We start from the raw sequence: 12,742 nt of genomic DNA, 5'->3' as shown, positions 1-12,742 counted from the left end.
GATAGTGTTTTCAGTGTGTGTGGTTTTTTTCTTCCATTGTGTAGTCTTTAATCCCACATCCAAATGCTCTTGACTATTCTGAATATATTTAGCTAATATTTTGAAGATCAGCACATGAATTTACTCATTTAGCTGTGCTAGCATGACATAAAAGAATGCTAATGTGTCAGTGCTCTGAGGTGGCGGTGGCGTTCAGAGCTGCATCCCAGTGTGGTGGTTTTGTTTGAAGGGTATCTAAATATGTATTCTTTTCCTGTGTCTGCTGATGGAACCCATCTCTGTGTTTTCTACCTGTACCCATACTGTGGCTCAGACTGTCCAACATCTCAATCTACTTAAAATGTCTTCTTATCAATGTTGCGTTTAGTGTTGATGTTGATTGTTATTAATGTTGTTTAATTGGTCTAATACTGCTACCATCTTGTTTGTCAATGTGCCGCTTGGCTCCCATGGAGACACACACCAAAGCATCATGAGTCTAGTATTTAAGCTCTAAATTGATCCTTTATTCATTACAAACATTTAAAGAAATGATGTGTGCAATGGAAATGTTCTGTTGCAAATAGATGTAGACATGATGTAGAAATTAAATATGAAATTAATAATTCATCAGTGTGTCTAGTCTGCTTAAAAGCAGTTTTACCCTAAAGCAATGAATAACAAATTCAGGACAGCTGGTAAATGGTATTAATCCTCTATATAGATGTTATTATGACTTTGGTTTTAAAGGGTAGTCTGTGATGTTAGAGGATCGTTTGCTGTGTGTCTCCTGGCCTGTTTTGTCTCTGCCCACAAAAGCACTAATGTCTTGTTTTCAACCAATCGCTCATTGATAACACGGACCACACAAGAGTCCACGCTCCAGTAAGTAACACTGTCTGTTCAGCTCTCTGAATCTCTCACTAATGCCTGCTTGCATTTTCTTAAATGGGTAAATGTCCCAAACTCATCCTGTATACTGTAGTATTCTGTTCATGCTCTGTCCTGTACCTCCAGACTCTCAAACATTATTTGATTCCACATTTTTTTATATCTATTCCACTGATTTCATTCTGCATCTTTTTGTTACTGAAGTCACACAGCAATTCCTGGCTTGGTTAATTTATCACTTAACATCTTCATTGATCCAGTAAATTGTCTCATGTGAAATGAAAGTGCTTTTTGTTGCTGATAAACCGCTTAAACATCAGACTATAGCACCTGCTATGTACTGTTATATTCATTTTTCAGAACAAATGTTTTCATTGCTAATTTTTTTTTTTTTTCATAAAACGAAAAGGGCCTAAAAAGTAGAATTTTAAGTCCACCAGCATGCAAACCAAATGATTAATCTGGATCAATAAATTGAAAAAACAAGCTAAAATAAAATTGTCTCAACTTATATATTAACACTAAGACATTAACCTTACTTTAAGCCTGCTGTATGTTAAATAGGGCACTCAATATATAGAAATGTCTCCCTGTACATACTGACATTTTGTGTTTTCTTTCTCTTATCAGGGGAAGCCGGAGGAGGCGGCCCTACCTGTACAGGAAAAGAGCCATCCACCGCAGCCGGCCTACCTACTCCTGCTCCCTGGAAGAGGCCCAGGGCAGCATGAGGGAGTGCCGCCCACTCCCACCACTCAACCCCTCTAACTCTTTCATGTCCAGGAGGGAGAGAAGTAAAAGGATGACCATGTCAGTGTGGGAGCAGAGGACCAGCCAGCTGCGGAAACACCGCCAGATGTCCAGCCGAGAGATCCTGTTCAACAACCCCAGCGAGGAGAAGGATGGGCCTTCTGCTGCAGCTCAGGCCCAGCATGGGCATCCGCTGTCACTGCACCGCAAGACCATGCAGCAAACACCTTCCGGGAGTCTGAAGCGCCTGACAGACCCCCTGTCCTCACCATCCAAAAGTCAGGCTGTGAATATGCCTCTAGATGCTGCCCTCTCTGGTGACATTACCAATCCACCAATGTCAGTGCTGGTGCCAGAGTCATTGGATCCTATGAAAGTTCCTGTTCCTGATGCATCTGTAACCATGGCAATACCAGATCCTCCTGAAGCAGAGCCCGTCACCGAGGGCGGAAAACTGGGTGTTAATCAGAGTCACAACACCAACAGTGAGCGCAGGAGCCCCAGATTGAACGGTGAGCGTCAGCACAGGGCAGTGAAGAAGTTCCGACCACCAGATAATGGTGACACCCTAACGCCCGACATGGGAGGTCATAGTGGGACCAAGGGCAGGAGGTCGCCACATCACTGTGACCATCAGACCGGGGACAGAAGTCGGGGGTCATCTCCCCAGAATGGAGGCCACTCAGAGAATCGCTCAGTCAGCAGGGAGAGGAAAAGAAATCCTGGGAAAGCAGAGAAGAAGGAAGTAGAGAGTGAAAAGAGGGAAGGAGAGGTGTCCAAACCTGAGGAGAGCAGGTGAGAAACAGCTGCTAATCCAGCATGTTTTTTAGCAGATAGGTTTGTTTGGGAGTATGTTTCACATTTGGTAAACAGATCAAATCAAAGGCAAGAGAGACAGGAATGATTAGGAGAACTTAGGGGAATGAAATACAACAAAGGTTCCCTGTCAGATTCAGTTGAGTATGTCATAATGCCAGTGCTTATCAATGACCTGGAGATGTTACTGCATGTAACAAAATACAGATATCACTTTTCTACAGTAGATAAAAGCACAGGGATGTCTTTCAAGTTGTCATTTTCAGCATTCTGCACAAATTATTTGCCAATTCACCTGTGCAGTGAAGATTTATTGATCAGGATAAGGAAATGTTTTTGGATCTTAGAAATGTTGGTCTACTCCGCACTCAAATCATCACTTTCCATTGCATCATTTTGTCTTAATGTTAAAGCTTTCCGCTCTACCTTTATGAAGCTAGTTCCTCCGTTAACAACAAATAAACTCCTCAGTTAGCTAAGAAAGAAACAACCCTCATCTCTCTAAACACTAGTTTCAAAGAATGAGCCCCAAATTTCTCAAATGAGCTTAAATGGTCACACATTACCGCAGATGTTTCTCCCCATCACTATCAGCATCACAACACTAGTGACTGCTGCACTGAACACAGGTACGTCACTGTCCTCCTGTCTGTCCAGTTAAGTCTCTCTGTCTGTGTCTACAGACAAGGTAACTGTAATGAGGGAGGGGACACTGGCCCACCAGACAAACATACTGGTGACCAGTGTCCTCAGAAGCAGGAGGAGCCTACGCAGCAATCAGAGCCGTCTCCACCTGTTGTCTCAGAGAGCAACAAAGAAGACAAGGAGACACAACAGGACCAGGATAAATCTCAGCTCAGCCCCAGTGTGATCATTGAGGTGCCCAACGAGCAGTCGTCTCTGGAGCTCTCCACAATCACAGGTAGCCAGCAGCCCTTCCAACTGTTGGTTTGATTGACTTGATCGTTTGCAAAGAATATAATGTGATCAGATGCCGATATGGTGACTTTTTTCATAACTGGGAATTTTCTCATGACGTTTGACATTACTAACTTGACTCTAACCTCACAAGACCAGCCTGTAATTTTCACTTCAGTCACTGCAATTTGGAAAGGGTCTTCTATGTGACCCCTTTTTACAGCTGATTGGATGAACACACCACCCACTGATCTGTTAGTGGTTTTTGCTTTTCAGAAGTACAATGACTGTACTGGAAATCTAATTTTCATAAACTCTCAAGCAAATTAGGTTTCTGAATACATTTGAGACAAGAAATAGATCATGTAGTTGCAGAGTCATGCTTGATTTCACATCTATTACACATAGTTAAACATTTTTGCCCTGAGAGCTCAGGCATTTTGGGAAGCAGTGAGTCATGTCATGGGCTCAATCCATTCTTAGTGGATACTCTCCAGATTAAAATCCCCCCCTGAAAACTGAAAACTGAATTTTGGCCTTGAGATTCCCACCTTTCTCATTTGTATCTACTCCACCTTCTTCTCATCCCACTCTACTTTTCTTCTTCCTTCACTTGCCTTTTCCTCATCTTCATCTCATCATTTTCTTCTCCTGTACTTCCCTAGTCAACAGTAAAGACCCTGAAACCTGTAAATCAGAGAAGGAGGAGGCAGAGGAGACACAGCCTGTCAACACTGTGACTCCAGTCAGTATGTTCATCTTCAAACCTGACAATCCGTAAGTTGCTATCACACATTGCTCACAGGAAGCTGTTGCTGTGCTTTTTTGCCTCTTCCCCTGTTTCAGTAGACACTAGAGTCTTTATGGTGGAGTGGTGCATTATTTTTTCATAATGTTGGTGCAATGAGGTAATGATGGTTCTCCAAGTAGTACATGTGCTCTGAATAAATTTCCACTATTGGAACATATTCAGAGAGTTCAAGAGTTAGACGAGAAGATCAAAACCACTCTCATGGAGTCTTCGCTGGTTTCCTGGCAACCTCATAGTGGTGACATGACCCCAGGAAGTCAATGCACCTGGCCAAGAAATAGTCTGGCAGCGAACCCCTTGAAAACTACAATGTTTTGTTTTTACACTTTGGTTTTGTATGACTTAAACAAACGGGATATAACGTGTTCATTAGTGAGCATCGGTGTTTCCAGTCTTTGACCTAAGATAAGCAAACTGGCTGATAAACATCTTATCTAACTCTCAGCAAGAGAGGGAATAAGCATATTTCCCAAAATGTTGAACTATTTCTTTCAAGTCATATCATTATCACACAGTCCTACTGCATCCTTACCCAGTGAAATAGTTCAAGGTTCTGCCACTATCTCAGTTGGAAAAGAAATATGTGATGCATTTAATGAACATTTTATTTCATCAGGTAATTTATTTGAAAATGCTGGATTTGCTCCCTCTGCCTCTGATCATAGTGTGCTTTACTGGACAAAAATTTGGGTACTCAGACCTTTTCATTGAAGCCCTTTACGAAGCATTAAGTATTTAATGCTCTTTGTTCTATTAATCCACAAAAGTCCACTGGGGCTGATTAGTTAGAGCCAAGGCCTTTATTATTAGCGGCTCCATTTTAGTTGATTGCTTAACTTATATTTTTAATCTGACTGTGGTAACAGGATGCATCCCTGATATTTGGAAGACAGCCTACGTCCCACCTTTACATAAAGGGGGTCAGTCCAATGAGCTACATAATTATCAACCAATTTCTAAACTATCGTGTCTAGCTTAAGTGTTAGAGAAACTGATAAATGATCAGATGAGAACATTCTTAGATCAACAAACCATTTTAAAGAGCCAGGCATAGTACTATGGCGGCAGCATCGAAAGTCTTGAATGATGTTGCTAGTGCATTAGATAACAGGCAGGATTGTGTTGCTCTTTTTAATGATTTATCTATGGCTTTCGATACTGTCAAGCATCAAATTGTTTTGAAACACCTGGAATCTATTGGATTTGATGAAAAGTCATGTAATTGGTTTGAAAATTATCTCAGTGGTAGAACTCAAACTGTTGTGGCTGATGGCTATTAGTCCAGCTTTAGGAATCTTAACAAAGATGTGCCACAGGGCCCCATTTTAGGCCCAATTTTATTCACTATTTTTCAGAAATGAATAAGGTGAAAAAGTGACAAACAGCACGATTCATCCATATGCAGATGATGCCATTATCTATACAATAGCGCCCTTTGCCACCCAGGCTGTTCAAAACTTGCATGTTGATTTCTGTGCTATACAACAAACCTTGATTGATCTTAAATTACTTTTAAACTCTGATAAAACTGAATGTATGCTGCTTTCTAGAAAACCAACTAACAGTATCATGGAAGTAAATATTACTACACTTAATGGGACACCGATTGAAAGAGTATCCTTTTAAAGATACCTTGGTTTCTGGATAGATTACAAGCTGTACTTCAAAAAACATATTGATGAAAGTCTTCAAAAGCAAAACTGGCACTGCATCTTATTTATATACAAAGCTCTCTTTGTCAAATGTCCTGGGTACCTAACATGTCTTATTCATTTTAGTTCAATTTCACACTGCACTTGGTCCCAAGACTATTTGGTCTAAATTAGAATACTAAATTAGACAAGCTAATCCCTTTTAATCAATTTAAATCTCTTTTAGCTGACACAGGGCAGTGTGAATGCATGTGTTTTAATTGAGCTTTAATACTTATATTTTATACTGCTTTTTGCTTATCTGTTCATATTTGCTTTTTATATTTGTTGACTATTCTTTCTTATATTTTATATTTGTACTGTAATCAAGGCGTTCTTGAAAAAGAGAGCTTGCTCTCAATGGCCTACCCCATATAAATAAAGGTTTAAAAAAAGTCTATTCAATTCAGATGTATTTCACTACATGCATTATGTTTAACCCCAAGGTTCCTCTATTTTTGCCTGATAATGCCATTGAATTTCAGTCTTACTGTGTTACTGTTACCCCCTCTGGGCATAATTTTCACTCTGCCTCGTGCTCTCTCTCAGGGTGCGTCGAGTGTGTCACTATGTGGTGAACCTCAGGTACTTTGAAATGTCCATCCTCTTGGTCATAGCTGCTAGTAGTATAGCACTCGCTGCAGAGGACCCTGTGGCCACCTCCTCTGACTGGAATAAGGTTTGTGTGTTCACATTATGTATTTCTGTCTGATACAGGGGCGTCTGTAACATAAATGACTTGATAAAATCCAGAATACCTTTGCTGTTTCAATGATTGAATCACTATGTAACTCCTGAGGTACAATTTCAATTACTATTTATTGGTGCCTTGGGTCTCATAGCTCCCTTCATCTACACTAAGCAGCTAAAGTACCATTAAGGAAAAATGAAAACACTCTTAAAAAAAACATTTCCTTAAATTGTTCTGCAAAAGGCCGCTAATGTGACTTGATGGGGGGCAATTAAATTGCTGATGAGTGAAGCAAATGACGTCTGGAACACACTGAGCCTGGTTGTTTATGGGAGGAATGAGGCTAATTAGCTGTGTTGCATAACCGTCATTTGAGGGGACTGTTTTGTACTAAACCACAAGCTGGGAGTCTGTGAAGTAAAAAAGCGTGAAATGTCATGAAATAATGCAACAAGTAGAGAGAATTGGCTTTCTTGTGAAGAGCACATTTTCTTTTTTATCGACTTCTCATCTGAGTTTTTGATCTTTCCCTTTAACTGTCCTTCTGTCTCTCACTTTTATTTCACAGGTTCTACGGTATTTTGATTATGTGTTCACTGGAGTCTTCACATTTGAAATGATTATAAAGGTGAGTTACTGTGTAAAGATGGTAAAATAATGATCACGGTTTGGGGACTGATTGCATGCAAAATTCACTGTCAGACTCAGGATACAGACTTGACTTGTGAGGTCTGAACAAGAGCTTAAATAAGTTTGAAGAGAAGTGGGGGAGTTAAATATGTCAGCAGGTAGAAGAGGACGGGGGATATGGAGGCAGCTTGGAGGTTGGCTGAAAAGGATCCACAGGTGAGAGCCAGAAGAGGAAACTGGAATAGTTAATGTGGCACAAAGTCTTGACAAACTGACAGGAGACCATCCAGAGACTCAGCCTTAAATACATCAGTCCAGTTGGGAGCAGTCGGGGGTAATGAGGGCAATGCAGAGCAGATGGAGCAATGGAGGCAATGACTGAGTCAGGAACAGTGACAGAGGACTCAGTCCTGACAAAAACATGTACCGTTTCAACTAAGGAGTTCCCTACTATGGAGCCACAGGAACTAAACTGGGAACTGAAAGTCAATTTTTCGCATTCTTGATTGCTTTTCTACCACATCTGAAGAACCATGAAGATTTAGAATTAATCCGATAACTGATGAAAAACAAATTGCGTTGTTTGACACACAATTCTCACACACAACGAAACAAGTAGTTCCCAACTGTTTTGGCTTGTGACCCCTTAAAAAGAAGCAATGATTACTTCAACCCCTCATCTACTGGCTGTGACCAGTTCTACTAAAGAGGGATTTCCTTTCTTGTTTTATTTGAATAATTTTAGAGTCCCAATGAATTAAAATTAGCAAGTAATTTAAAGATAATAAAGCAAAGATTAAAGAAATATCTGAAAAAATAAGCATAACTGTTAAGCAGAAATGTTTTTTCCTACTTTCCTTTCCTGTTCATCATTCCTTGACCCCTCAGATTTATCCTACAACACATTTTGAGAGTCCCCAGGTTGGGAACTACAGCTCTATGTCTATAAGGCCCATTGCTCTTTCATTTCAATCTGTTCAGGAGCTGAATTCTCTGTCCATCTGAAACTGAAATACCTAAAAAAGATATGATGTCAAAGTTGACTTCTATCCCACAGAATTTTATTCACCGCATGGTCTTATGTTGTCCTCAGATGATTGACCAGGGTCTGATCCTCCATGATGGCTCCTACTTCAGAGACTTGTGGAACATCCTCGACTTCATTGTCGTGGTGGGAGCACTGGTGGCCTTTGCCCTCACGTCAGTCACATGATTTATTTTATGCTCTAATCATATGTCTAAACATCAAAATGTCTATACGGCAACTGTAAGTTGGCTTTTTTTGCTAAAAATGGGTGTTTCACTACATGTGCTTGGATGCTATGTAATCATCTCTTCCTCTTTTGTTTATAACATTATAACTGTTGATATATATGTCCTTCTCTCCTGTTTTTCTCCGTCTATGGATGGTGGCCCTGTGGGAATGACGAGCAGCAATGTGATGGGGTAGTTTACTAGAACTAATATCATATACTTTTTAATACCTTTAGACAAAATAAATAGAATACAAGTAGTAGACTATGTAGGAATAAACATAATGTAAATATGGATGAATAAGGTGACATAACAGTATGTAAGCAGTTCAGCATATCATATAGGAGTGTCTAAAAATGTGATATTTACCAAGTTGCTATGGTGTGATACTCACACTCTCTGTCTTTCTGTACAGAAATAACAAAGGACGGGACATTAAAACCATCAAATCTCTGAGAGTGTTGCGTGTCCTCAGACCCTTGAAGACCATCAAGAGACTTCCTAAACTCAAGGTCAGAGATGCTCAGTTTTTGTTTTACTTGGTTGTGTTTCCGTATGGGCATTAAGCATAATCTTCTATTAATATTTAATATTATGGCCTAGTTAATTAAAAAGATGTATACCTGACCAATTCAAAAAAACGTTGAAAAGATCAGAGACAATGACAAGGGTTATTTAATATTATATATCTATTTATAGGTAAAAGTTGAAATGACAGATTGGACATGATTATCATTAAAGTGGACATCTATCCTGGTTTTATTTCAAGCTACATGACTGACGTAAATGTCAGGTGCTTGGAGGGAAAGATCCCAGGTCTGGATTTAGATATTTGATGGTCAACTACGGTGTGAAAAAATCACTCTTTCAATCACTGTCTTCCTTTTCCAATCATAAATGTAGCCTTTGTACAGCCTGCAATTGAGTTTGTGTATACGCCTGCATATACACACAAACAGGCGTGTATATTAATGTGCATTCGTACTAAAAAAATGTGGGCTGTCACATATCCCTGCTTGTCCACCAACACACATAGAAGCATAATGAATATCATATTAAAGATACATCCTCTCTCTCTTACGGCGCACTGTAAGTTAAAGACATGAGAGCAGAGAGCAAACGAGTAGACAGATGAGGTGATGGACCGTGAGGTGACAAACTGTGAGCATCAGGGCATGAAGACAAGACATGTTGTCAGGACTGGGATTCCCAAATCTCATACGTAGTCTGTCTGAGGGGAGAAAACAAGGTGAAGGTGAAGGAGAAGGAGAGGAGAGGAGAGGAGAGGAGAGGAGAGGAGAGGAGAGGAGAGGAGAGGAGAGGGGAGACCAAATCCCCAAAACTGAAATAGTCATACAGATGTAAACACAGAAGGATAACACCTGAAAATATTGAGGGCACAAAATATGGTCCACAATGAATGAAAAATAATCTAAATTGGAAACTGGGGCAGAGAGGAGGTAAATGGAGGAAAGAAGAATGAAAGAGAGTACAGAAAAACAGTCAAGGAAAAAGGAGAGGGGAGGAGGATGGGGGAGATCTAGATGTGAAGGTGGGGAAATAGGCAGCCTGATGACTGTCTGAGTGTCCTAACAGGTCGCCATCATGGGACTGAGACTAATACCAGGCACTCATAACTATATCTAACAGATACACACACAAAAATCATGAACATTACTGAAAGGGTCATTCATGGTTTCACATGTTTATGCCGATTAAATTCAAACAGTATATTCTTAATATTACTGCTGAATATTTTCCAAAACTTTCAACAATGTCTTTAGATTAATTTGTTATTGTTCAAGCAGCAGTGATTTCATTTCATGCCAATTAAATTGATCATTGGTGTGTTCAAGTGCAAGAAGCTCTAACTTTAGAGACATTAGATTTATAGGTTCAAAGATTTTCATTCATGAACTACAGTAAAGTATGGTGTCAGAAAAATGTGACAAACTGTGAATAGGATAATATGATTTTTGTATTTTCTTTCAATAAATTGGTTGAACAAGGTCTCAAGCATTCAAACAAACCTACAGGAGTTTAAATAACAGTCTCTACTCTGTGATTGTGGAAAATTTTACATGACTAAATGAAAACAAGGCAAACAAAATCCACTAAACTTAGAAAGTTAATCACAAGTGTAACTAAATGTAGCATCAACAGTAGTGTCCCCGCAGCCAGCTGGCTCTCAGGAACCCATTTTAATGTGAAAGGCTGTCTGTCATGGCTGTCATCAGCCCATATCAGCACTGATAAGCCCCGCCTATGGTCCTGCCCCCAGAGCTGTGATTGGACAGTTGATTGTTTATCATTTTGGCATGAACAGGAAAAAGCTGCCCTCCACCTCCTCATTAAAACTATTGACAGTGCTTTGCATTTAGTATTGGCAGGTGTGTGCTGCTCTCTGCTGGACACACAACACTGAAATGCAAAACTCATCCTCACATTGTTTTCTGTGTTGTGATATTGGAAAAATCAAGCGAAATAATTGTCATTTAGCATATGTTTTCAGTTATGCCATAGTAAATCTTCTATACATGATACCATAACTGTGACTGAATTAATTAATACATAAATATGAGTAAATCTTAATGGTTACAAGAGAATATATGCAAATGAAAATGTTTGTCTTGTCTGAACCTCTGCACAGATCCCATTCCCTGATCTCACTACTATGTTTTTTTCATCTCATCCGTCCCTCTCTCGCTCTCTTCCAGGCGGTGTTCGACTGCGTGGTGACGTCTCTGAAAAACGTCTTCAACATCTTGATTGTCTACAAGCTTTTTATGTTCATCTTTGCCGTCATTGCTGTGCAGCTCTTCAAGGGGAAGTTTTTCTACTGTACCGACAGTTCGAAGGACACAGAGAAGGACTGCCAGTAAAACTTGTTTACTTCTTTCCGTTGGTCTTTTTATGTCTTTCCTTTATTCTCTGTGTCAGTATTTTATCTTTCCTTATATATTTTGTTTCTTTGTTTTGTTATTTTCTTGATTTCTTATCTACTTATTCTGTTCTTCTCATCTTTCCACTTTCCTACCATCTAGTTTTCCTTCATTATTTGTTTGTTTGTTTTCTCCCATGCTTCCATTCATTTCTTTCCTCTTCTTTCCCTCCCTCTTTCTTCATTGTTTCATTGTTTGTTTCAAGTGCATTTGTTCTGTGGCTCCATGTCCTTCTAAAGCTCTGCAATTAATTTAACAAACCTGAAATGATACAAACTTTTCTTACTATAAATTCTGCACTTTTTGTCTTCTGATGTACTACTTGTTGTCTTTCTCTCTCCTCTCCTCCAGAGGTTATTACATTGACTATGGGAAAGACAAGAAAGAGGTGAAGAGAAGAGACTGGAAGAGGCACGAGTTCCACTACGACAACATCATCTGGGCCCTGCTGACTCTCTTCACTGTTTCCACCGGAGAGGGATGGCCTCAGTGAGTCTGACCGGAAGGATGAGGAATGAGGATGAGGATGAGCTTTCCCGCATATCGTTTTCCATTCTTAGAGGGCTCATTAGTTTTTATGAGCATTATAACCTTTTAACATCTGGCTTGTTCTTTGATAATGGTCAAATCTGACCTTTGATGAAGGAAATATAGTAGATGTGATTAATTTAACAAAGATTTTGCCATTCATTATAGCACAATAAGGTTATACTAATATGTCACTGACAGTGCTTGTGGGGTTGTACCGCTCCAACCCTCGTTAATTGACTGCTGCTTTGGAAATTAATTAGAATCATATCCTCTTCCAAATAGCAAATTGGCATTTGATCCCCACCCTAATGGACAAATACTTCCAAATAGTTTCTGCAATAACTAATAGCTGCTGTAGAACAGCAAATCATTTTTTTGCCACTTTTGAAATGTTACAATTCAAAAGGGGCAATTTTCCTGTTACTGTTGTATGTGTTGGGGACTGATGTTAAGCAGTTTGATATATTTTAAGCGGGTGTTACAGTAAAATTATAACTGTTCTTGTGCTGTTTCTATCCTGCTGAGTGGTGGAAGTTTTTCTTTCTTGTTCTTTGTGCATTTATCTTTTAGCATTAGCGTTAGCATTATTACTAGCATTGTGTCTCTGCCCTCCCAGGGTCCTGCAGCACTCAGTAGATGTGACGGAGGAAGACAGGGGCCCGAGCCACGGCAACAGGATGGAGATGTCTATCTTCTATGTCATCTACTTTGTTGTCTTTCCTTTCTTCTTCGTCAACATCTTTGTGGCTCTCATCATCATCACCTTCCAGGAACAGGGGGATAAGATGATGGAGGAGTGTAGCCTGGAGAAGAATGAGGTTAGGAAAGATCAATGTGG

The 12,742-nt window shown here is 39.8% G+C and overlaps 1 protein-coding gene across 5 annotated transcripts in view; it reads left to right on the top strand.

The window, feature by feature from the left end:
* The window catches only part of LOC121900004 (voltage-dependent R-type calcium channel subunit alpha-1E), a 104,292-nt gene that overhangs the window by 78,163 nt on the left and 13,387 nt on the right, over positions 1-12,742 (top strand). For all 5 annotated transcript variants that reach the window (XR_006096861.1, XR_006096860.1, XM_042415859.1 and 2 more), the window contains exons 22-32: positions 1,501-2,415; positions 3,120-3,358; positions 4,020-4,131; positions 6,406-6,535; positions 7,116-7,175; positions 8,271-8,377; positions 8,612-8,623; positions 8,847-8,943; positions 11,149-11,309; positions 11,725-11,862; positions 12,521-12,722. Coding sequence is in view for 3 of the 5 variants with exons in the window: in XM_042415859.1 (XP_042271793.1) it covers positions 1,501-2,415; positions 3,120-3,358; positions 4,020-4,131; positions 6,406-6,535; positions 7,116-7,175; positions 8,271-8,377; positions 8,612-8,623; positions 8,847-8,943; positions 11,149-11,309; positions 11,725-11,862; positions 12,521-12,722 (2,173 nt within the window). In the remaining 2 variants the exon portion in view is untranslated. The remainder of the gene's footprint in view (positions 1-1,500; positions 2,416-3,119; positions 3,359-4,019; positions 4,132-6,405; positions 6,536-7,115; positions 7,176-8,270; positions 8,378-8,611; positions 8,624-8,846; positions 8,944-11,148; positions 11,310-11,724; positions 11,863-12,520; positions 12,723-12,742) is intronic.

Source organism: Thunnus maccoyii, chromosome 7 (assembly GCF_910596095.1).
Source record: "Thunnus maccoyii chromosome 7, fThuMac1.1, whole genome shotgun sequence".
Taxonomy (NCBI): domain Eukaryota; kingdom Metazoa; phylum Chordata; class Actinopteri; order Scombriformes; family Scombridae; genus Thunnus; species Thunnus maccoyii.
Note: the sequence above shows the minus strand (reverse complement) of the source record. Positions and strands in the feature narration are given on the sequence as shown.